Here is a 27,285-nt window from a genome sequence, read left to right on the forward strand (position 1 = left end):
TCTTGCTGTTTGTTTTTTTCACCGAAGATAAATTCCTGTATATATTTTATACTTGGCCATTAAAGTATTCTGTTTATAAAATCTTGCCAGTTATGTTTTCTCCTACAGTAATACTGTCTACAGCAGCACAAGAAGCATTTCAACTTTCTTTTACAGATTGTACACACCTGGAAGCACCTTGTGTATCCTATTTCATATGCATTTAGCTTTATATCATGACACAGAATTAGCCATTTGTACGGGTAGGGGGGAAGGGTTTCATCTCCTTAGATGAAGCAATATTTGACCTCAGGCAAACAGGAGGCAGCAAACAGTATGAGCGCAATGAGTCGATGAGTCGCATTTTAAGCATGTCAAGAGCGCATCTTTTGCAATCTAGCAGTTGACGTCTGCGTAACAAAATCTGCATTTTATTATACAACTTGCAGCCAAAATGTTTTCTTTCTTTCTTCTTTTGCTTACGGTCCACCCTGCATATTACACTATTGGGTGACATTTCAGATTGCGCATTCCAAAAAAGGCGTTCCCTTTCTTCAGTACAGCCTAATGCGTCAACCTACAATTACACGGGCGGGGGGCTTAGGGGCTGTCCTTACGCAACATTACCTCAACCGCCTTATTAGTAAAATGATGAATACACTTGCCCTGCTTTTAGCAACTGTTGGTCTTGGCTCCCTGCTGCAGCCTGCAGTAGAGGCAAAGATAACATTTCCGCAAGGCGGTCCCACTGGCGCTTAGAGACGAACGCCCTCCCTATCGCCCAAGAGCAGGAGAAGTGGAAGTTGCGGAGGCAGCCCCTCCCTCTCTCCCTCCCGCTGTTTCCCTTTCCCAGTCCATCTTGCACCAGGAATCACGTGGGGGAAGAGCGGGAGACTGCTGTTCCCATAGAGATAGAGAAAAGGTTGCCCCCGCTAGTCATGTGATTTTCACTGGCCCACGGCTCCTTCCGCCAGGCTTTGCGCTGCCCAGGGGCCGTAAAGCTTCCCTTGCCAATCCTCCCGCGAATGCCCCTCCTCCCACCGTGGCGCTTCCATCCAGGGGCTGCGCTCGCGCACCGACCGTACCATGGAGGTTTTTATTCCTTCGTTCCGCTATGAGGAGAGCGAATTGGAGAGAGGCTACACGGTGAGTGGTGGGCAAGCGAAGAAGCTATTAACTCCCTCCCCCCCGCCTAGGAGGGGTTGGTACAGCTCGGGGCCGGGCGTTGCTTGCCTTCTCCAGAAGGAGAGCGCCAAGGCAGTGATCCGAAATAGGACGGCTTTGCAGTAGTGATGCGTTGGGCTCCTGTACCGAGCCGAGTCGCCGAGAAGAGGTCGAGAGATTTTAGTACGAAACTTCTTTTGGTTAGAGTGTAGTAAGTGGTTGGGTTGCCATTTGAACAGCTCATTACATACCTGTTCGTTGTTACATAGTTACATGAAGACCTGAGGGTAGCTAGATTCTAAGTGGGCTATGTTGGAAGATATGGATCAGATTTTGTTCTTGATAAAAATTCTGGGTCTTAAGACAATTTATACCCGAGCATGTGTGAAATGTTCCTTAGAGAATACATAACGCAACACATACACGACACCCATAATACAAAAGAGAGCATGTACCACAGCAGATACAAACTGCTTTTATGATATGCTTTTTCCTTTGTCTGGAGTCTGCCGAAATGTACTAATTGAACTGTGGCCTGATATTTCTGGCTCCTGCCCCATGCAGTGCCTGTGTCTGAAAGCTGCAGCTGTTCCTCTGTGAAGACGCGAAGAAGCAGTGGCTGGATTCTACTGGTGTGAAACATTTAGGGAGTTACTTTACTTGTAGCTTAATTATTAAATTCTGTTGTCCAACATCCATTCCTGCCAACTTCCAAGTAACAAATACAAATTCTGCTGGGTGGTTCCTCTCAAGTCATGTGTTAAATGTAGAGGAAGCTGTTCTAATATTCCCTGCTAATTCACCAAAATCAGAGTTAAGTTCTATCCTTTACAGTACTTCTCTCTGTAATATGTGAGCTGATGCTAAAGCCAAGATGTTGCTGGATCCTGTTTTAAATGGGAAGGGGAGAAATCACTGATTTCTCACTCATGCATAAAGAAGATTAGTTAAATCTGAGACATAATTCAAACAAGATAGAAGTGTTTCTTGTCAGGAGGCTGCAATGGGAATTGACTCAGCTTTACCCTACATAAGGCAGTGATGCGCTGTGTGCATCCATTCCTGAAGAATTAGACCTGCCTCTTGCCTTAGCTAAATTTAAACTGGATTAGTGCAACCTGCTTTACTTGGGGTTTCTTTTTGGAAACTGCTGCTGGTCTAGAAGAAGAATGCTGGTAGGTGGGTATTTGAGATGGAACCATGTTATACAACTCCACTGATTACTGCGCCTCCTCTCTAGATCACTATGCCTGATTTAGGGCACAGTTCAAAATTAGTGGTTACCTTTAAATCTTTAGTTCTAGGATAGCTTAGGATCACTTTCTTTCATATTATATTCCCTAAATTTTATTTATTATCCTGCCCCCTAAAATCTATTGGAGAGTCCCTTCTCTTGGCAGAGGCATAACTGATAAAGAGAATAGAAAGGGGTACTCAGTGGCTGCACTTAAACTCTGGAACTCTCTGCTCCAGGAAGCCAGGCCAAAACTTTCTCCCATGGTCTTTTGCCAGTTGGTTAAGAACTTCCTATTTATAAGGCTACCAGATCTGGACTACAAAATCCAGATAACCACAAGTGGCATGAAAGAGTTAAGAGTTTTCTATATCTTTTGGCTGCCATCTCATGGTCATAGCCCTACTATTTAGGAAGACATTTGTTTCTCATAAAGTGTAAATTTCATTTGATTGTTTTCTACTGTGTTTGGCTGCTTTTATAAGAAAATCTTACTGTATTTTTTTTCCCTACACATTTTTAATTTTGTACTGGTTTCAATTGTTGTTAGCTCTTGTGATAGAAGGGTAAGATAATTTTTCATAAAAATAAAGTAACATAAACTACCCCATCAAATGACAGAAAGAAGGGTGTAATTGGTAAATTCCTTTCTACCTGACATTAACATTTCTATGAGTGGTAGATTTTTAAACAGAGGACTTGTACCATATCAGAACTAGTCCAAACTAAGTACTAAGGTTAAGAAATAGTTTACCTATTGGCTGATTCTCTTGAGTAGAAACCAAATTTACAGGAAAAGCACATTGTACAGTTAAATATTTTCCAAATTTAGTAACATGGATTCAACTCTCTCATCTCGTTTTTGTTTGTGTTATACTGAGCAGTACTTTAATTAGGTTTTGAGTGTAGGGACCATTTTAAGACTTCATCCCAGTTCATGCTATCCTTTATCTATCATCGTTTAGTAATTAGATTTAAACCAAGATGTAAAAACAAAATTATATACAGTATAAGATTTGACAGCAATATAACTTTTTAGAGAATTGGTTTTAGTGCCTTTTCATTTGACAGTGGGATTTTATTCAGACTTTCTAAGGAAATTAAATAGATACTGTATGTGGCAAGATTGTTCATTGATACGTTTTCTTCAATTCATACTAGTCAACATTTAAACTTTTTACTAACACTTTAAATTGATGAGTGGATCTCCAAACTATTGATTTCTCTGCTTAAAAATGCAACAGTTGTTCATAATTTGGTAGTGAATAACCTTTAAATGTAGACATTTTGTGAACATATCCTTGGGGAGCAATTTAACTTTAAAATGACACCCATGAGCACTTGTTATCATTTAAGTATGCTTCTTTTGCCAATGACAGAAAAGCAAATACTAGTTAGATTTCTAATGTTGAGTCCAGTATGAGGAAACTATCTGAATAAATTAATTTGCACTTGATTTATATTGACCAAAAACATTTATTGGTATGTTATAGGTCAAGGTGACATGTGTTTAAGTAGATCAAAGTGCAAAGGGCATATTTGATTGACAGGCTTACAGTGTTCTTAATTAAGTTTTTCCCCCCTTTCCTGCTAGCTTTTAATTGCCTTCATGTAATGCTTTCTTATAACACTTTTTAGTAAGATGAATAAGATTCCCATCCTTAGTTCTACTCTTGCCACATACCTTGTCTTATAAAAGCAAGTTAATTATACTCTAAATATAGCTCTTCAAAATCTAATGGAACATCATACACAGATTAATAACAAAATATCTTTAAAAATAATTGGAATATGCTTTTCTCTTTTGTGGCACTCCTCTGTATTACCAATATAGAGGTGATACAATAGTATATTGTTCTCTTTTTCTAATTCTGAGATTTTGTGGCCCAATCCTTTAAGTTCCTCTGTGAATGAAGTAATATATAGACACAGCATAAAAATTACTGATCTGATACTGGTAGAGAAATACAAATCACTAAATATATGGCTTATTTTTAGAATTTTTGCTTAGCAATATCATACTTAAATATTACCCCTTGAACGTTACAATTATTAATGCCAATTATTTTACTAACAGTATAGTCATTGAGGTCAGTAGGTCTGTTCTAAATATAATTAAGCTATCTGTTGTTCTTTAAAAGAATGTATGTTTGTTGCAGATACCTACATAGCCTTTTAATTCAGCAGTGCTTATATGCAGCTTTTTGGCTTGTCACAAAATTCCGTTGATAAGACTAATTCTCTTCAAACTAGCAGGATTGGTTATGTGAGGATGTTCTTGTAAAAATGCCTGAGGCATAGGTGCAATGTTTATTTAAAAGCTTGATCCTACATTTCAGCAAAACCTACGGCAGCTATCAATATGCTTATATTAAGGAAATGTGCATTTACAAATTATATGTTGGAGAGAAAGTTCATAAAAAATGTACTAAGGAAAATCACTTTCAGAAAATATATCCACCTAGAAAAATGCGTAGAAAAATAGATGTATTATGTGCATGAACATCCATCCATCTATCCATCCCAGTTCTTAGGGTCAAAGTTGCAAAGTATTTTAGAAATGGGCTGAAATGAACTAACAAACTAAATTTGAAATTGTCAGGTTCCCGTATCCCTAAGTGAAGGTCTATTTCTGAGCCTGAAACAAAATCCAATATTTGTTTGAATTCTGCAGTAAATATACACACTGAATAGAAATAGTTTACTGCTTTGAATGTTGGACATTCCCATATAGTGGAAATAGATGATTTCTTGAAATGTGTTGCTATATTTAAATAAAATTTCCAGTATAAAACATTAATTATTTCCTGTTTAGCTCTTTTGGTGATAAAATTATTGTTTAAAAACAGAGTTTTAAAAGCCATACAAAAGAATATTCATATGCTGTAAGGTGTTTTCAGACTGGAGAAAAATGAAATCCAATGTCTCCTCATCATTCCTTTCATAATCACAAAGTAAGGAGCTTGATTATGTGGTGAAATAATAAGATAGCAGTAAGAACGTATTGATTAGGAAAAATTGCTTTTATGAAACGTAAACAAATTCATTCCAGCTGACTTGCTTTCTTCTTTCTTGCTGCATTCAGATGAGTTTTCTTAGGTTCTGTGATTGGGAAATACATTTAGATTAGTAGAACCTGCTTTTAATGGTGTTTAGGATCAAGATATATAGATCTTAGTGCTAATGTTATTACTTCAGTTGTGTAACCCACATGCTACTTTACATACTACCCAAGTATCTTTAAATACTTTTAGATGCTCGTATATCTTAATTGTAACTCATGTTATCTATCTGCATCATGATCTATTCATGAACATACTGTATCAAACAATGATTGATTTGATTTATATCTCTTTTCTACCACATGGGCTCACAATTGGTTTATAGCAGTTTTTTAAAACAGTAACTGTTGTGTTTCAATTTTTAGATGAGCTTCTTCAAGGGAGGAACACATTTTCATCATAGAAGTGAGACTTAGGAACCAGACAAAAGCAGAGACAGTATTGTATAGGGGCAGCAAAGCAGCTTTAGACCAGGCAATCCAAGGGTCAATCCTTGTTGTAAAGTGGAGATATTAAATGTGCAGCAAGGCAACACATTATTGTTTGTTAAATACCAGTATTTAACAGTATTTAAATACCATTAATATTTCTCTTGTTACTCATAGTTCTGCAAGCTTCCTATTTTGACCACATATTCCTGAATAAAATGGAAACTCTAAGTTTCTGGGTATTGTCAGAACAAATACAGCACATGAATACAGAGTTAGCAAAACTGTGGTCTGGTGCTAACAAATGAAGCCAAGAGTTAGTAATGATAATTAAGTCACACATTCAATACAGTGGAGGAATTGTGGGGGCTACAGTATTGAAAGCAGTTGGGTGGACCAGTAGGGTCAATCAGTTTATACATAAAATCATAGTCTCCATTTATATTGCTGTATATCCTCATCTTTTCATATGAAGGGAAGGTTTTGTTCAAATCTGATCTAGAAAGCTGTGTAAAATTTTCATAATGGGCCAGAGATTATTTTTTTGGCAGGCTACATTTGGGCCAGTAGTTACTGAACAGCGTGCAAAATCCCTGTAAGAGTGTTGATGAACCTCAGGCTGCTGTCTCCATTCCATCTTCTTCAGTTGCTGCAGTGAAGCTAGAAATCTTCCTAGTATTGTAAATGGTGAATTCAGATTATTACTGAGTGAACATTAAAGCAAATAATTTAGCATCTTGCCCTACCTTTAACTTCGGTTATTGCTTTTGGTGTGCTTAAAGAGAAAGTGTCAGAGATAAGAAAGCTAAGAGCTGGAAAAAAATATCCTGAATTATAGATACTAACTTTAAATTTTAGTTACAAGGCCAAGCATGACATTTTTCTAGTCCTGGAAAAGCATCAGCTTCATTTAGCAAGAATAATAATATTTAATTAAAAACATTGGGTTAGAATTTCATCTATAACAAATCCATGTTAAAGCTATACAAAACATTCTGTTAGAAGCACTAATGTGTTTAATATATTCATGGGAGTGGATTCAAAAAAGGTAGGACAGAGCTGATTATTCCCTTCAGTGGAAAAGGTTTTATTTCATTCAATTCAATTTAGGTGCTGCCTGACTCCAAACCGATTATGAATGATGAAAATTTCGTATATATCAGTGGTGTAATCTTCTGTAGCAACTCCTCCCTTGGAAGGTAATTTCATAAGGACATCCTTAATTATCAGTATTTTCTGCAGCAGGTCTTAGAAGCTATATATGATTTCACATATATAAAATCACACTGTTAAACTGGCAACTGTAGTGCTAAATGGACACACTTGTTTATCTTAAGCATTTGGTCCAGGTTGCTAATTCTATTAATAGTGTATGCATTTATATTATCTAGTCTGTGTAACAGATGTAGTAGATCAACTTTTTGGGTTGCTCAGATTTCTTTTGCACATGTTATTTTTATACAGCATCTTCTTGCTGACTTTGAGGAACAGTAATTTTGTAAAATAGAATAATTCAAAACCTTAGATGTAAAATAGTGCTACTATGTATACATGTGTCTCATTGAGAGTTGAAAGTTGAGTCTTGAAGACAGATAATGGCAATGTAGATATAATTTATATAGCTTAATTTCTCCTGATCAAGCAATATACAGATGCTTTCAAAACTATTATTTGCAAATCATTAAAAAAATCTTTAACTAAAGGTATACTAGTTCTCCAGTTCTTTGGAATTTGGCCTCAAAACTAAGGTGTGATTAATCATGCAATCTAAATACCACACTTATCTTTTAAACTGACCCAAGGGAGATAACTTTCGGGAATGGGGGGCATAGAAGTAAAATAAATAAACTCATCATTGTTAGTTACTAATAGTGAACAGTTCCATTTACAGAAGTGGAAAAAAAGTAAGGATCCAATTAGGATATGTAAACTAGAATTAAATAACATTAGGGTTCACATGTTGCGTACCTTTGCATATCAGTACATACACTTGCCTTTATCTGAATAAAGACTTGGATTTTATAGTATAAATGAGTCTTTTAAAATATTGGTTTAGGTTTAAAAGATTGAAAGAATAATCTTTATACAGGCCAAATGCATTTTAAATAAAGTTGCCCTGCATAACTCCTAATCTGTTTAATGGGACCAAAAATGATCAGGAAACGGTACAAGAAGATATTTTATATAGGATTTGTCATGAAATCTTAAGAGTTGATTTAAACAGTTAACTTGCTTCTCATTTGGTTGTAGGCCAGAGAATAGATCAGCCTTTCATTATCTTATATTCTGGCTGTATTGGGACTAAAGTTCCCAAAATTCTGGGAGTTGTAATCTTAACATATCTGGAAAGTCCTAAAGGTAAATCAGAAATAGATTATAAAGCAAATAGAAAAAAATAATTAGAGTTTCTGTTTAAAAACAAGAGAAATAAGATTATCATATTTGCTTCGACTTTTCCTATTAACTCTGAACTGCAGGAATTATCAGAATGTTATTTTAATTTCTATGTTATTGATTTCAGAATGGTGTACCTTGCTTTGGAGATTACTGTTAGTTATTGGAAATGTTTCACAGTGTTCAGCAGATAGATTACTGGTTTCCTGAAAAAAAATGTCAGATTCTCAATCTATTTTAATTACTTGTAGTCTGAATTGTCGAATCTCACTCATTTCAAAAGGGAACTCTAGTAAAATAATCTCCAGATAGCTTTATCTGTTGGGGGCTGTGAACTCAATGCCCTGTTTCTAAAATCTCACTTTTTTTCCTGTTTACTAGATAACTACATAACCCTCATGAAGTGAAGAGCTCATGAACCCACTTCCATGAATATTTCTGGTCTCAGCTCTTCTTCCTAGGTCACCAGGAAAGTTACTTTTGCTTATAGAAGTAGAAAATAGATTTGATAAAAATGGCTAGTCCCTTGGCCCTTGTTTTATTTATCATATCAGAAAAGAACAATGTTTTGCTATCCTGTGGTCAAAATAAGAGGCGACCTTGCTTGTTCACAAGTGTTCAAAGTCTAGAGATAAGAAGGACAAAATAATAGGGTACAATGGAAAGAGTGCAGTGTAATTATTTGTGGCTTGTCAAGGGACGCCCTTTCAGGCCCCAGGTGATTCAAATCTGGGAACTCTGCACAATTCTCTAAGCTAAGCCTGGCCAACATCTCAGAAATCTCACCCCATTTCTTCGACAGTGCTGAAATTGCATCAGTTTGTCATGCGCCGAGCATGCCAACTCTATACAATATCATTTGCTTGCAAATCGGCCTGGCCCCAAAGCTCTGATACACATTCTTTGGTATCTGACTCTTGGCCTGTGATTTGTCATGTCTCTAGTACTATCAGTTTGAGGTAATTTTAATAGATTCTGATGGTTTGCTTCTGGGAGTAAAGAATGCATATCGGTTGCTTCACTTTGTGCCTCTTTCTGTGTTGTGTAACAGAGGCCTCATGCTGGTGATACTTATTTGAAAAATTGCAGAGGAAATGAGACTGTTGGGTGTACACTTTTGCTAAAAGCTTATATTGACAAATGCAATGTCAGCTGTGACAAATCTAGAGAAATTTCAAGACTTTCCATTTCTGAAATTCAGCATTTCGTATAAATAGTTTTGCAATCTTCTGCTACAATGTAGTAATGAATATGAGATGGTTTCTACTTACTAAAAAGGGAAACTTTTGCTAAAAACCAATGAAGTTACTGCTATATTTCGTAATTTTTCTGATAATGAAACTGTCTACCTTGTGATCCTGAGAAGCTCACTTAATTTCCTAAATACAGTTATATAAAAGAAGCTCCATAAACCTCAGTGTACATTTTCTGTTGAAATGTATAGAATTCTGCTGTTAATATTAACTGAAGAGATCAAAAGGTTTTCAGACATCTTGACTGAAATACATATTTAATCACTTATTACAGATTATATCCCACTGTCATTTAAACATCATTCAAAACAGGTATTTCTCTCATAAAATCAGTAATTTAATAGTTGGTAAATAGAATGTTACTGTCTAGAAAAGTGTGTGTGTGGTTACCTTAGCAAAATAATTCAGCTGTGTTATGAAATAAATGGCATATTTTACTCTGCTTTGACACCATAAGATGAGATTGTTTTACTGTTGACATCTCTGATCTTTGCATCATTTTTAACTGACTCCCTTAATTGATTACTTCTGTGATATTAGAGCCTGCAGCATCGCTCTCTAAAATTCTGCTGACATTAATCGATTATCATAAAGGTGTTAATGTTTGTGATTTCATCTAAGAAACATTCAAAACTATAGATAAAAGCTGTCAGAGCATAAACTCATCATATTTTGATATACTGTTGATTTATCAAGAAGTATTTTAGGGATGCATTGAGTACTTAGGGAAGCAACCAGTCATTGTATACTGAATTGGTGTGGATTTTAATATTTTAATTGTAGCTTTTGATTTTTTAAAAAGAAACCCTTTCTTTTAATATTCAAAATTATATCTCCATGGAGTTTACACAAAAAGTATACCTACACAGACTATTTCTTTTTATTAGCCCTTGGGACTATCTGCTTTGGAACATCTTTTCTTTGGAGCATTTTTCTTATACACAGGCATGTATATACACACACACACACAAGCAAATACAGTGTAACTTTTCTTTAGGTGAAAAGATAAGTTGCATTCAGACATAATTTAAGGGCTTTTTTAAAATTTATTTTTAAGATTTTGCATGGGAACTGCAAGAAATACACTGAACTATTAAGAAGTAAGGGGATGATTCAGCTTCTAACTTATCATCTCCCTGTTATTCCTGAACATATTGTTCTATCTACAGGACTTCTGGGGTTTGGAGAAGGTTCCATGTTGTATCTGCTTACCATGTACAAGTTAAAGATGAGACTTCTATTAGAATAAAACAGATGGCCAATTAATTCACCACCACATATGTGATTAGCTCAAACCCAGACACTTTTAAGATCTTAGCCAAGAGTTGACAACACAATACACATGAGTGCCAAAATGCCACCCGATTCCAAGACATGTACCCAAATGCTCCAAAATTAAAAATTGCTGGAACCTTGCAAGATTTTAGAGTCTTCCTGCAGTGGGATGCCCAGGGCTCTAAATGTTGCTAACCTGTAAGATATTCCCTCAGTCAGGCTTCTGGGATGATTGAAATAATTGCATCCTGAATGATGTCAGTATACAACATCTATCTCCAAGTCAGTGGGATGCACATAACAGTAGAGCTTGCAAGGTGATCTCTACTTTAGAAATTCTAACTTATCCCCTTGCTTGGAGTGAAATTGGGCTTTGGTTGCATTTGTGGCATACTTGCTAAATGTCCCAGGACTGATGAGTAACTTTTTAACCATTAGCAGAGAATACTGAATGTTGCATGGAGCTGTAACCTAGTCTTAAGCTCTATCTTATTAAAAAGCCTTATGTGAAAGCCTTGATGGGCCGCAGAGATCAGTATCTATGGGCCATCTGGTGAAGACCACACCATAGTGAAGCTTATGACTTGCAGGGCAAGAAAAATAAATGGTAAAGCACATGAAATAAATTAAATGGGGACAGGAAGATTTGCTGAATGTCTGTGAAGCTAAAACAAAGGGAAAGTCTGTAATAGATCTGAATGAAGGGTGTCTGATCTTGTGGAATGTTGTTGATAAATGCATGTTGGGAAGTGAAGATGTAGGTTAATTATTTATCAAACAGCCAAAATATATGTCAAGAAGAATATATATCTGCTCATGACAAGTATGTATGGGTGGGAACAAGATAAGAGAGTACAGCAAAAGGTATGGGGCCATTCAGAGACCCGGGAATGAATGAGAATGAGAATGAGACTGTCAGGTGAACAGTCACCAAAGACACCAAACAGATGTTTGTTTTTGAATATATAGGTTAAGCATGTCATGCATGCAGATGACAATATAGATCTATCATTATAATTGATTTAATTATTTACAATGAAGGATTGACAGAATTGGTGAGGAATAAAAGGGTGATGAGAAGTTCTGAATGTGTTAAGCATATTCAGTAGTGTTAAGAATACAATGCTGTGTTATAGACTAAGAACCCAAATTTTTGGCAGCAAATATTATATAGAGCATATGATGCATTAAGGAGTATGAATCTAAAAATCAGCATATCAGACACAAAGCTGGTGGTGTTTGACAGAGAAAATTGAGTGAACACTTCTGTGTAAATGATAAAAAAAATAAAGCAAGTAGTTGAATTTGTATGCCTTGGTAGAACATTTACTAAACATCAAAAATGGAGAAATTTTAAGATTGCAAATGCTGGCAGAAAAGTAGTGGGTTATATACAGTCTGGTGTAAGGAATAAATATTTGTCAAAAGTAGCTAAAGTGGCTGTATATCAAGACATGCTTCTGCATACTATTACATGGAAGTTGGTTATATGAAGAAAAACATAAAAATAAATTGAATATGAAATTGGATAAAGTATGTGTGGTAAAGCAGTAAAAATAAATGAGTAAAACATAGTGTTATAAAGTAAACATTGCTATATTTCCTTTTCTTTTTTATTTCATACCATTAATTTCTTTGACTTATTATTTCTTATTCCATTTATTTATTCATTTAGCTGCCCAACTTGCAATGGCAACGCTGCCAGATCTCATGGGACAAGCAGATACAATTGGAGACAAGTGGTCTACGGATTACCTGTTCCTGTGCTATAAAGGGCTTTACAGGCAATAAGAGGAATCTTGAATTGCACCCAGAATCCTATTGTATGGCAATGCAGTTCACAAAGTAGTTAAATGGGTGTATTGTGATGTGCCCATAAATACTCCTGCCACTGCATTCCCAATCAGTTGCACTTCTATTTGATCTTCAAGGACAGCTCCATGTAAAGCACATTCCTGTAGCCAAACAGAAGGTAAACAAGCAGGAGTGACTTTGAGCAAGGCCTCCTGATCCAAGAGTAGTTGCAGTGGCACACAAGATGATTTGTGCAAAGGCCCTCTTAGGCACAGCTGTCACTTGCTCTTTCAGCAAAAACTGTGAGTCCAAGAGTCCCAAATAGTGCACCGGTTCTCTTTGGGGCAGTGCAGTCCCTCCAGACCTAAATATGGAAAGTTCCCCAAACTACTCAGTCTTACTTGGGTAAAGCTGAAACCTGTTCATCCCCATCCAGACCCACATAGCATCCATACACTTGATGGCATCACTTTGTCACCCCAAGGTAGAGATGTGTAACTGAATATTGTCAGCATATTGATAAAACTGAACCCGTACCAATAGAGGTCCTCACACAACTGTTAAATGTAGATGTTAAATAAGAACAGGGAAGAGTAGGGCCCTGGGAGATGCTATAAATTAGGTTTCTTGGGCTAGAACTCTCTTCCCCTCCCCAACACTGACTGGAACCAGCCCTGGAAGAGGAAGAAAAACCAAGCAAAATAGTACCTTCTCACCTCCAGCCCCCTTACGCCATCCCCCACCCCAGGCATTGATACTGTAGATAAAAACAGATGAAGCTGGTGGAGATATACAAGAACCATTAGCAGATAAAAGAGACAGTAAACAATATCTCAGCCCTGGAAAAGGAGAGTGTGAGAAAGAGATTTAAAATAATCCCACCTTAATTCTATACAGTATAAGAGGGGGCAGAGGGAAACTCTGGTGGGCTATCAAGATTCTGTTACTATATTCTATAACAGTAGAGTTCTAGTAGTCCTTGTGGTGTCTCTTTCCTGACTTGGCCCACCCAAAGGGCTCAGTGATACTATGAGTGGATCATATTGAAAGTTTTTGAGAGAGCTGGGATGGATATACGACCCACATCCCAGTTCCACCAAAGGACATCTGCAAATGTGATTAGTGCCATCTCAGTGCTGTATGCTGGTATGAAACCTGACTGAAAAAGGGGCAAAAAGGGGAGATGAGAGACGAGGTAAAAATTATCCAGTGCAGTTGGATCACCCACTTTTTTAATACCCAAATTAAGCACCCTACACCTCAAAGATGCATTTACCACCACCTGGATCCAACCACATGTCATCTTCAAGAAAGTCTCAAACAACCACAGCCCTAGGGAGCTTGTCCAATTCCTTAAGACTAATTGGTTCAAACTCTTCTCAGGGAACTTTACAACCAGTCTTCACACTTACGATCATTGCAGCATCCCCATGGTCGCATGATTGAGATTTGGGCAGTTTGCAGCTGGTGGGTGTTTATCACTGTCGCAGCATCCCATGGTCATGTGATTGCAATTGGCATGCTTCATAGCCAGCTTTTGACAAGCAGAGTCAATGGAGAAGCCAGCAGTAAAATCACAAGTCGCAGTCACTTGATGTCTCACTTAACAACTGCAGATGATTTGCTTAATGACTGTGGCAGAAATGAGGTTGTAAGCCCATTGTGGTCATGTGATGTTTCGCTTAATGACAATGTTGCTTAGCAACAGATTTGTCAGTCTCAGTTGTGGTTGTTAAGTGAGGACTATCTGTATAAGAATTCAGTGATAGTTGGTATGAGTGTTGATTTTTAAAAAATGATTAAAGCAACATAATCAGTATAAATGCAATTTTATGCTCACATATTCATTCCACTGGTAATATGCTACATCTCCAAAAATATTAGAAACATTATTGCAGAACAGTACAATTTTAATGAAGCTAGTAACCTGTATGATCCATAAGAATATCTATTTAAAAAGTCCTATTTGTTCCCGTATGGTCACACTCACTGCCCTCTAAATCCTTCTATTTCTAGCAAATTTATTGTTTAAAATTGTTCCCTCCCACAAATCACCCAAAGCCACATGTGCCAATGTAGGACAGCATGTCACGTATTTGTTGAAGCAGACTGTTATCCAGAAAGATCACTCCTATTATAAATGTGTAAGTCTCTCTTTCTTTCTCCCTCTCTATAGTTCCCCAAGTCTCTCTTCTTTTTGTAAGCAATTGGCAAAATTAACTCTCTGGAAGCTGTTGTACAATCTGTGCATTCTGGAGTGGATTAATTACATATCCATATTACAATATATCCCAGTCGGTATTAGGTAGACAGTATATTCCTAACTACATGTATTTGGGGGGAAAGCTGTGTTTTTTTCCTTTATATATAATTTTTGATTGAATTTTATATCAAGCCTGAATTATGATTCATGGCAGATAACAATAAATACCAACAAAAATAATAATAAACATAACAAAAACATTTAAGAAAAACATTTCATTTAACTGTAATGTGTTTATTTGGAATTCCTCAAGAACCTATGTCTTTTTTCATGTTAATTTCCTAAGGAACAGTATTTTTAAAGGATGATTTATTAGCTGTTTTATATTTTGTTACAGTTATTTGATTGGTGATCTTGCAATGCAATAAAAAATTAACTCTATAATTTTGTGTAATTTATGCCCCAACAATTATTTTGAATCCTGATTCAAAATTGTGCAATTAAGAATGAAACAGCTGGGTAATTACTGTCAACTTCATTATAAACTGCAAATGCTCACATTTCTATTTATCAATTCCCCTCCCCCCAAAAACCCTTAACAAACATGCTTCAAGACTGACCTGGTTAATTAGTTTTGCACTACAGTGAATCAATTACCAGGTTGGGTTGTCACTGCTTTAACTTGGATATCCAACTTGTGTAACAGTAGGGGTCACTGTTTGCATTTAATATGAGATGTCATTTTAAAATTAACTTTAAAGACTAGCATGTTCAGGAAAGATTTTTGAGAAGAAAACCACTTACAACTTGTTATCCCAAATTATTTTTAAATAAATAATGTAAAGATATCCATGTTGTTTTGAAATGAATGGAATAAAAATATAGTCAATGTATTTTAGTTTTATTTTCCATATGACCTCGTTGACATCTGATGCAACTGTCTGATTCATCCATAATAACTTCCTTACAAAAAAAGGAACATTTAAAAAAATATAGGTTAACACTGATGATTTTAGCTATGAGGTGCATGCAAAGATACTGGTATGAGGATGCAGCACTCCAAAATAATGGGACAAGGAGAAAATGTTACAACAGATTATAAATTGTACAAATCAAAGGCAGGTTTAATCAAAACTACTGAAGGCAACTTTTAGCTGTGGATATGTTTGTTTTGGTATTAGTAATTCTCACTTTGAATGTGATAGTTGTTTTCTGTCATGCTTAGCTTCCTAATTCTCTTCAAATGGCAAGTGGTAGATTTTTGACAGGAACATAATTGTAACTCTAGTATGTTCAACAAATATTCTCATTTTGCAAATGATTTTGACATTAGTTAATAAATATCTTATAGTATATCATTCAGTATCTTATTAACACTCTGCCTGGATATTTAGTACTTCAGCTGAATCACAGATCCCCCCACCCCAGGCCTTCCAGTTTCTTTTGTTATAGTCTGTTGAAAAATTTAAATCTTCCCTTTTCTTGACATGGTTGCATTAATCTCCTTGACAGCATGCTACAAAATGAAAAAAGGTCCAAAATCTTCATATTTTGATTCATGCTGTATTACATGCAGTTATATTACAGCAAATAATGCATAAAATGGATTCACTTATAGGTCTCTTCTTATTGATATGTGTGATAATATTTTCTCATGAAATATCAGAACCAAAAAGGGTATGCTAATCAGATTGGAACCTATCTAGTCTGCTGTCCTATGTCTCATAAAAGCCAGTTATTTGTGGTTGAATCGGCAGAGATCCAGATTCAAGTCTTTCCTTAACCACTGAGATAATTAGACAGTGCTGACTTAATCATTCTCTCAGCCCAAACCACTCGTCGTTTTTCTAGGGATAAAATTAGGGAAGGTCCCCTGTCTGCACACTGAGTTCACTAATAAAAGGTGGGATATAATCATTCCTCAGCAGAGGGCAGCACCTAGCTGATCTTGGCCACGCTTAATAGTTAAGCAGAACTGGTACTGGTTAGTACTTGGATGGGAGACCAACCAGGAATGCCAAGGCTCTTGACTAAACTGGGAAGTTACAAACATCTTGGAAGAAGGAAAGCTGCTTTTGTTACGCTGCCAAGAAATCTGAAGATCACATTAGGAGTTGAGCTTGAGCCAAAAGCATCTTTATGTATCTTCCTGTGCAAAGGGGAGAAGTAGCCCTGATAGCCTTACCTTCTTTTAAATGATTTAGTCTCTTTTTAAAGCCAGCCAAGTTAGATTTCACTACATCTCATGGCAGCAAGAGTAGAAGGCCTCATCTATTAAACCTTTTACTGTATTGCTCAATGAAGGGCTTGTTACATTCTCATTCAAATAATGGCAGCTGCACTTGGCCCCCACCCTTTTGCTAAAATTAACTCTCTGGTGAAATTGGAGGTGGATCTTATCTCCCTTTGGGTGAAACCCACACTTGAAGACGTTTTTGTTTATGTGAAGACTCATTCTCCCTAATCTATATCATCAAGCCTTACTGATGAGCTTATTTCTAGTACTCATACTTCAGGCATTAGTTTGAAGCACCTTAAGGGTGTCAGAGAAGATATGCCAGTATGCAAATCTTTTTCTGGATACAACCACAGAGTGGAAACAGTTGAAACAGTTCCTGAATATAATTGCAGATGCATTCTGAATTCAACTATGAGTGCCTCTGGAATGATTATAAAATATTTCTTTGACTAAGGTTAAGCAGATAAATATTATTAAACAATGCTGCAAAAATGTTTTATTTCAGGTGAAGGATGAAAATCACAATGTTGAGATCAGATTGCCCTCTATGTTTCCTATCTGTACAGTTCAGGTATGTTCTTTCCTTCCTGGAATTGAGTTCTTTAAAAATAAATAAATAAATAAATAAATAAATAAATAAATAAATAAATAAATAAATTCAAAAGATCAATCCCAGTTCACAGCAGTGATGGATAAATCCACCCAACAATACTATCAAAAACATGACTGATCTCTAGAACAGTTTTGCATTTTTAGAAGAGTTAAATTTTTTATTGTTTATTGAACGGATATATGCACAAACCTGGAGGCAATATTTTTTGAAAAAATAATATAGAGAAAATTAAAGCCCAAATGTAGTAGAAGGGCAAAATCAAATAACTGTAGTTGGTATGCCTATCATTTAATTAGTGAATTAATTACTTGGTATAGGCAGGTAGGAGCAGACTTCAATTCCACTTTAATAATTCACTAAGAGGTATTTTTCCATTATACTTAGAATGGTGATTTTATTTCCATTTAGGCAAAGGCCTTAAAAACATAAATGTGCAAGATTTTTTAAAATAAGAAACATACCAACTTTATTTGCTCTAAAACTAAAATAACTAGTTTTCAAAGCATTAGGTATATATTCATCCCCTTTCCCATCAGTTGGAATCTTGGAGGAAACTTTAGAACCTGCTCAGCAAGAAATAATTCTCAGCAATTTTACCCATTATCTTAGTATTTGTAAACCCATTTCATTCTGAGGTGGGACAAAACTGATTCTAACCCATGCCCATAGGTCTCCTAGATGAGAGAGGTTATGTCCTTTCCAGCAGGAGAAGAGGAGGAAGGGAAGCACATCCTTTTGATGCTGGTTTTTCCAGCTTTGTTGCAGGAGTGCTGCTGAAGAAGTATTTTTCCCCACACCACCATTGCCCCCTACTCCCCCACAGCTTAGATCTTCACATTTTAAATATTACAGAAGTCTTGATACCATGATAGACTGCTTGGTATGTGTTTAAAATGTCCCACCCTAGCTTCAGTGCCGTAATGCCAAACCTTGTGGGAGGGGAGTTAAGTAGCTCTTTAGCTTGTACTCTTCTGGTGGGGGACTGTAGCATATAGAGCCAATTCTTTTGCTGCAGTTACAACCTGCACTCCTTGGGAGGTGGGAATGGTAATGTACAGCCTGCAGAGACCCTTTGCGGTGGGAAGGGGAGCCAGATGAAGCAGCTCTGCAGCAGAAAAGGGTGAAAAGACCCATTTTGCCCTGGTTTCTTCCCCACTTCACCCGCCACTCATGACAAGGAAAGAAGAGTATGGGGGAGAGAAAGGCATCCCAGAGGAGGCATTCTCCACCTCTCACCTTCCCTAGGCTCTTCTGCTGTGTTTCTCAGGCAGAATAGGGGTCTAAAGTACAGGCAGCACTTTCTGGAGCCAAGATACCTTTGTATAGACTCCCACACTGGATAAGACTACTTCAGTGCTGCTGTGAGGAACCCTGCTCATTGGCTGGGGATAAGATGAAAGCCAGGTTACAGGGAACGGGGAAAAAATGTTCCCATGATATATTTGTGCCATGGTTCCCCAAAACTCCATATCATGCCCTATTCATTTTTGCTATGGTGGCAAAAGATGGTGGATGTTGTAGTCTAACCATGCCAGCTTAGAGAGGCATTTTTCTCCCACATACTGTTGTGGGAATCTAATGGCCTCTTCCAAATCTGAAACTCCACAAAACTAACTTTTCTATTAAGTAACTAATAATAGGCCATTTTTGCATAGATGTGCAATAGCAAACACATTTTCACTCATTTGGATCTCAGAAAAACTCAGTTCCAGTTACTGATTTTTTCCCCAAAGATGTAATGGTAGTGCTACAGGCGTGCTTAGAGCAGTGTCTCAGTTATTTGCCCAGTTCACATATTCCTGTCAAAAAGAGTCAGTTTCTGCTCTTCTGAAACTGGAGATACTACCTTGTAAAGTCTTGAAGTATACTGTATTTTTCTCCAGCCAAAGCAATAAATATTTATATCTTTTATTGCTGATTTATAATTAATCAGGATTAGTCTTAAATACAAGATGGTCATTTGGATCATCTTTCACTGATGCTTATTTGGACAAAAATAAATTACAAATTAGATGGATCCCAGAAACTGCAAGCTGTCAATGGGAGACTTTTCCTTTACAATCTAAAAATGGCAAGATATGACAAGACATGAAGGATTGGAAGAGGAAATCAGGGCACAGTTTTCTGCTAATTCCCACTTTACATCTGCAGCATCCAACTCCACTTTATTGATCTGCCTACCTACCTACCTACCTACCACATTTATATAGCCGCCCATCTCATGCAAAGCAACTCTGGGTGGTGTACAACAATTGGATAAAATATCAAATGGATAAAAACAATAATTATAAAAGATAAGTGATTATTAAAATGCAAACATTATCAAAAAAATTTTTTTAAATAAATTTTAAAATATACAAACCCCATGGAGAGAGCAGAATATCATATACCTTTCCAGATGGAATCTCTACAAAAGGAAGAATGGCTTACCTGGTTCATACACCAAAATCTGCCCAACATAAAATATTGTTAAGACCTGGTCCAATACAAAACAATATTGCTTTCTGCTCATAAAGAATTGGCTAAAAATTGAGCACTAACCACTGCAAATTCAGTCCTCTTTACACAAACAACTGCACTGCATGTATGTAATTTGTTAAAAAAAAATCAAAATACAGAGTGCTGCTTACTATCTGTGGAAAGGCTATTAAGGGATGTAGGTAATAAACATTTCTGTGTTGTAAGTTCTTGGAAATTACTGGAACTACTAATTGTGCCTAATTCCAACTAATAATACAGGGAGACAAAACACAGTTGTATTGAGTATATCTTTGTCTTATTAGCTTATTCATTTTAATGTAGTCTAAATATTTAATCATGTTGTCTTTTTCTGTTGTAAATCTGATCATTATTGGCAGTTACAATCTCTTCGTAAGGCAGTTCTGAAAGTGGAAATTGCTTTGGAGATAACAATACTTTGTTTCTTTACATTTTGTCGTTTTGCAAAAACAAACAAAAAATGAAAGCTCAAGATTATTTGAGAGTTAAAATAACACCACAAAAGATAATAGCAAAAATAGAAAACAAATAGTGAACTGAGAAGCAAATTCTGATAACTCTACTTTAAATGTTAGATGGTACAATTAAATAACTATTGCAAATAATTCTGTTTTCTTTTTCAATTGGGCTGGCCTAAAGTATGACAACCTAGAGTATGGTCATCTTATTTTTACCACCTGTTTATAGCTGTTTAGTTTTAGAAGTCTGAAATCTGAGCTGGTCTTCAAACTAGGAAGCAAAGCTGATTTCTGGATCAGATATTTTCATTTCATATTCACCAAACCCTCTCACCCCAACAAAAAAGAAGGAAAATTGTTTGTGAATATTAAAAATTAAGGAATTTATATAGGTTGGATCCAAAGGTTGGTTCCATAAATGGGAACAGCTTTCATTTATGGGGAAAAAAATCAAAGGAGTATTTAACATGGGATAAATAATATCATTAGATCCATCCCATTACATGCCTTCAGTTTTTCAGAGCTCACTAGGATGCAGATCCAGCTTCTATTGTGCTGATCAAGTAGCTGATTTTATTTTGCATGTTTGCATGCATGTACATACACCTACAATAGAGTTTATCTTCATAAATTAATGTGCAATATATAAGCTTGTTGCCTTTCATACTGTTGGAAATCTTGCTAGTAAATAACAATGAGTAAAAAGAAAAGAAAAGGTGTTTGCATTAATTCTCTCTTCCTCTTAGAGGTTCACCAATCATCTTTCACAACATTTTAAACAAAATTCAGCAGTGGTGCATCTCATAGTAGTGTCAGTCATAGCCTGCCCCTAGACCTTTGGAAGTACAGATCCTATAATTTCCAGGCATCATGGTCACTGACCATGTGGTTTGGGATTCTGGGAGATATCCCAACCTTTCTAGAAGACAGCAAATTGGAGAAGGCTTTGATAACAGGAGGCTTTTTTATACTGGGGAACCAGAGAACTAGTTTTGTTACCTCAACCCTAACTTTGCTATAATCTCCACCGTTTCTTAGAACGAGGTCCCTTCCATCTTGCCTTCTCTCTCCTACTGAATCCTGAAGGTTTATTATACCTTGTTGTTTTCTCCTGATAGCAGTGGTGCTGCTAAGGTTGAGGAGGGACTCAGCTCCGAATTTGTTGCACATCCTGAAGAGCCTCCAAAATTCAGAAATGTATATATTATTAAGAATTGAGATGCAGGCCTGTTCTCCCCCATCCCCCAGTGGCTGTCTGTCTCCTTTTTTAGCCTTGTTCTTACTCTTCCATGCAAGGTGAGAGGACTGGAAAACAGGAGGATGAGAGGATAGCCTAGGTGATGCTATTGCCTGGCAATAAAATTGTACTCCCAACTTATCTACTAAGCAGTGGAAAAGTTTTAAAAAGTATCATCCTGAGAGGTTGTGCCTCGCTAAATTGTAAGTTGCAAGAGTTTGGTTTTTTTAAAAAAAAGGGGGGGAGGAAAAGGTCAGCTCAATAAGGCTTTGGCAAGATTGCAGTGTCAGTATCTGTCTGATATATTTGTCTTGGCAAGTTAGCCAGCAGTTTGCAAGGGTTTATGAGCAAATGTAGTTAGTAGCACATTGATACCAGCATAAAGAGATTGTCCTCAAACCTACATAGACAAAGCAGTCAGGAAATCTGGGCAATGTTTTAAGTACTAGTGGCATGATATAATGAAGTTGTATGCCATTAAACACTTGTATATGGGGAACCAAATGTCATCACCTGAGTGTTGCTGCAATTCAGTAATACAACATCATCTGTTCCATCAACTAGTTTTGCTCTGATCAATAAGCAGTTTTCTGTGGCCTTTCACTACTGTCAGGTATCATTGAATGATGTAAATACACATCAGAAACTAGAAACCTGACAGCTCACCCAGGCTAAGGAGGGAGAGGAAGACCAGTGCAATTGACAGAGATGACAGTTGACATCTGCTGTGTATAAATTATTTGTTGTTGCTACACACAAGAGCCCTGTGGTCTGTGAATATCCCACTAAATTGCCATTACCTGAGAAAAGCTTTAGCAAGTAATAATTGTATTGCAAAATTCATAATCATATTTATTTTTTAAAAAGAACTTTTGGGAATATGATATTCAGGGAATTATAATTTTTAAGAAACAAAAAATACTGAGATTTTCACTAGACATATTTCATTTTAAAATTGACCTGATAATGATTCCAGAAGTTAGCACTTAATTCTTCAAATGCGTGAATCACAATCTGCAAAAAAAAAAAAAAAAAAGGTTATGTAATATTTATTTCAAAGTGTATTGCCTGATTTGTGGTTATATTGTGAAAATCCCCATTAGAGCAGAAGCTATGCAGTATTTGCACAAAGAGGGTACAGCTCCATATATAGTATAGTAATCCTTTTTTTAAAAACGCAGTATGTTGTATTTCTATAGTAATTGGCAATGAGGCTTTCTGGAGATATGTTTTATTCTCACTTAACCATAATATGGTTCCTTTGTTTTCTAGCACATTTTTAAACTTTTTTTTGGTCATATTTATTTTAATCTTTAATATGAAGATTGAGGCTGAGTGTACATAATGTGTACCAGAATGTGGTTCATTTGGCTTAGCTAATAAACCACAGTTACGCAAAGCAGGGTTTAGTGCAATGTGTGAACCCAGCCTAACATTGTGATGTGAAACTACCCCATCATTAGTACAGTGTAAAGTGGAGGAACATGGAGTACATGATGGTAAGGACTCTTAATTTGCTTAATCTTGCTTAAGACTGAGAGTGGGACATCTTAAATCTCCACTAGGTCTCAGTTTCTAAACACAGAATTTAGTCTAGTCAGTTCCCAAAGCAGTGTCTCAGTTAATTACCCAGTTCACATATTCCTGTCAAAAAGAGTCAGTTTCTGCTCTTCTGAAATTGGAGATATTATCTTGTGAGTCCTGAAGTACATTGTATTTTTTCCCAACTAAAGCAAAAAATATTTATATATTTTATTGTTGATTTATAATTAATCAGGAATAGTCTTAAATACAAGATGGCCATTTGGATCACCTTTCATTTATGCTTATTTTGGGAAAAAATGAATTACAAATTAATTGGATCCCAGAAACTGCAAGTTTCTATGTGTATAATACTATTTTTATATTTTAATGTTGCAACTTCTTAGATGGTGAAGTGGAATCTTTAGAAAAGTATGATGACTCCTTAAAACTATTTTTTTTATATCGTCAATCTTATGGATCAGTATTTTGAGCAATAATTTACAAAACAGTACCAGATTCTTTTATTAAATAAATAACTTTGTTATAAAATGAATGTGTTTTAAAAGATTTTAAATAAAATGTTATAACCAGTTTGTCAACAGTCTCCTGAGAAAAAAACATGGCAGGATGGCTAACTATGTGCTCTTCCCCACCTCCACTTTTTCTCCCCTCTGTTGATAAACTGAGGATGAAAGAATGAAATATCAATAATTCTCTTGTGTTCAATATGCTTGCAACCATCGAGGATCACTGGTGTTCCAAGGACTCTGTTACGCTTGCCTTCAGCTATTTCATTGAGGTGGTGGCTGAATGAAGTAGATCATTTTTCTCTTTCCTGATTATAGTCAGTGCTTATACCTCACTTTTCTAATAAAGTAGCTATACATTTTTTAAAAATCCAGTGATTGACAGCAAAAATATTACTAAAACAAGCCACCTTATCTTTAAAATCACCAAGGAGTAAGCATATATAAAACAATCTGAAGATAATAACACATCCTTAATAAAATAAAAACAAAGAAATATGGTGTTACTTCTTATCCAAAATAAGTAGTGGACTCATCAGGCAGACATTCCTTGGGAGATTGTTCTAGGTCTTTCATACCAAAGCTAAAAAGTTCTGGCCATATTTATTTTCTTGTAAAATGATCATCTTGCACAGTATCCTGGGAAAAATAGGACATTACAATGGGCTGTCCTCTAAGATTTTCTCTCCCTGTCCCCCTCTTTTTTTTTTTTAGTTAAGATGGCATACACAGCAGTAAATTATGAAATACTGGAATTCCCCCTTCCTAGGAAGAGAAATTTTATTATTTGCTTCTCACCTATCATTTTTCTGAAGACAACAGCACCATAGTAGATTGTCTAAAAATGAGAAAAGCTGTCAGGCAGACTTACATGAATCAGTGTGATTTTTTTATTTTTTTAGCCAAGCTGTTCAGGACTTTAAAAAGTGAATTGAACTTGGAAACAACTTGGCAACTGAAGAAGTTTGGTTTGATTTATTAATAGGTCAAAATTCTGGCAACTGCATTTTGAGTCAAAAAGTTTCCGGTTGATCTTCACACTGACTAGTATAGAGTAATTTTGTTTAGAGGAGGCTAGGGCCAGAAAATTGTGTATAATACAAAACAAAGGCTGTAGAAATAATTCTGGGCATCATAACCATGACTAGAGGAAATATAATCCTGCCCATTTAAATGGATTATAATCCATATGTACCTTCCTAATTCATTGTAGTCCCAACCTATAGATATAGTTTAATTGGTTGAAAATTTGTACAGCAACTCCAACCTAGGCTTAGCATCCAGTAACACGCAAGTGCAAAACTGCTGGTGGAACCAGACTTTTTTTTTTTTTTTGCACTTTCTCCCTGTGTGCATTTAAAATCTACTTTGGAGAATTACCCACTTTTCCTGAAGCAGATTTTGACAGCACATAAACTGTTGAGGAACTATCCCTTTTCCCAGTTCTGCAACTGGTTTTCTCTCAGTGGTTTCATTGTAAGCTTTAAAAAGCAAACATGAGACCAGATTTATGATCGTATTTAGTCTTATGATATTCTTTAGTCAAAGGCCATGAGGCAAACTACTTTCCTCTCTTCACTACATTCTGTGATCTATCTACCTATAGTGCCTCTTGCGAGGAAAAATGCCAGTTATCAAAAGCCATTGTGAGAAGTCTAGAAACTTTCTGATCTATTTACTGCAATGGCCAAAATAGTTTAAGTCCTATATTAGAACAGATCTAAGTATCAGCTTCACTGCTACCATCTGGCCATTGTACTGAATGCTTGTGCATTTCAGCCATGGGGCTCAGTGAAATATTACTTGTTTGTTAGATTTGTGTTCCTTAAAGTCTCGCTAATGAATTACAAGGATGTAAGAACTTTTCAAGAATGGAGATTTTCTAAAAGTTCTTTTCCAGCATGATGTGGAGATTTTTCTAAATTGCTTGATTAGTCTGTTTTTAAAAAGAAGGGAAAATAGTATGCAACCTTTAAGGGCTTTTGTCAGAATCTGTTCAATGACAACTTAAAAAATAAGGACCTTAGGCCTCTATTTTGGTGAAGTCACAGGAGGAATATCTGTAGGTAAAAAGATAGATTCAAATATCAGCTTCTAAGGAAAGTAGAGAATTTTTCAGAGAAAAAGCACATAGAATCACTTTGGAATAAATACAAAGAGAACTTCTATTAAACCTTACTCCAAGCTGCCTTTTATTTCTGTCAGTTTCATCGTTCTTTGGAATTACAGACCAACGGTAATTTTAAAAAGCAGAATTACATCTGGAATTAACATGAAAATGTGGATGAATATAGGGATTACAAAAGACTATTACATGTTTTTAGAGCTTCTTTCCACAAATGTTCCATATTAATAAATTGAGGCAACTGAGTAACCTGGGTGGGAGGGGGGAAGTGAGAAGAAAATAGTTTCTTGTTTACAGATTTCTTGCTTAGCTGACAAAAGCAAGGACCAGAAAACTGACTCTACCAGCCTCTAGCAAATAGCTCAGAGTATCTGTTCTACAAACACATATCCACGTATCTTAACACAGTTGTTTTGCTTATCAATTATTTTATGTTTACAGAATGAACAAAAGCAATACAACAAGATTTTTTGGGAAATAACAGTATCATTAATTGCCATTAATTGGACACAATAGTTATTCTCACTTAACTGTAATGTGTTATTTTGAAATCTTTTGCACATGGAAGACATTAATTCAGCTAATTTCCGACCTTACTGCCCTATCTAGCTGCACCCCATCTCATACAGTTTCAGAAACTATTGTGGCTCTTAGAGACCATGTTGAAGGATGCAGAGGCTGCAGTGAGGTGGAATAGTGTGGCAGAAAAACAGTTTTATTTGTATGTCTTAAGATCAGCAACATTTGCAGAACTTTATGGAAAAAAAACTTTGTGGCACAATAAAAAAAACGTGGTTTAGAGAATTACTTTGGATGTGCCTACCAGAATTTTGACTTTTTTTTAGCACTGTGCCAAACATTTTCATGAGAACATATTCATCATATCTGTAGAAACTTCAGGCTGGAGAGAAAATGTTTGTTAACTTTATGGCAAGGAACATGCACTTTAAAATAGAAGCAGAGACGGTAATATCTTCTTAAATTTCTCCATTCTGTTTTGTGTGCCTTAAACACTTCCCTTGAGAGCCATCTTTTCTAACACTGTATCTGGAGCAAGATAACTGTTGATGGACAACGTTACAAAACTTTTTAAGCAGCTTTCAACATTTGTTTAAAGGGGCAGATTTAAAACTGTAAAAAAAATATACTATTGTCCCATATTAGTCCAGTGAAATTTATCTGATTTCTCCAGTCTTGTCTTGAAGGAAGTTTTTCAAGAATTGTGTTCTTATGGCATTATACGTTATATGATTAGCCACACTCCTCCTCCTTTAGAA

At 36.1% G+C, this 27,285-nt stretch overlaps 1 protein-coding gene across 6 annotated transcripts in view; it reads left to right on the plus strand.

The window, feature by feature from the left end:
• The first annotated feature begins 825 nt into the window (after nucleotides 1-825).
• The window catches only part of SNX24 (sorting nexin 24), a 73,341-nt gene continuing 46,881 nt past the window's right edge, over nucleotides 826-27,285 (plus strand). The window contains exons 1-2 of one of the 6 annotated variants that reach the window (XM_088130529.1): nucleotides 826-1,125; nucleotides 17,531-17,596. In XM_088130529.1, the coding sequence (XP_087986655.1) occupies nucleotides 1,066-1,125; nucleotides 17,531-17,596 (126 nt within the window). In that variant the 5' untranslated portion in view covers nucleotides 826-1,065. Of the gene's footprint in view, nucleotides 1,126-1,192; nucleotides 1,313-17,530; nucleotides 17,597-27,285 lie in introns of those variants that run through there. The other 5 variants (XM_025166048.2, XM_025166045.2, XM_088130528.1 and 2 more) reach the window with 5 other exon arrangements.

This window comes from Python bivittatus, unplaced genomic scaffold, assembly GCF_059951505.1.
Source record: "Python bivittatus isolate LINGU-HERP-01145 unplaced genomic scaffold, Pbiv_v1 ctg000850_np1212, whole genome shotgun sequence".
NCBI classification, from domain to species: Eukaryota; Metazoa; Chordata; class Lepidosauria; order Squamata; family Pythonidae; genus Python; species Python bivittatus.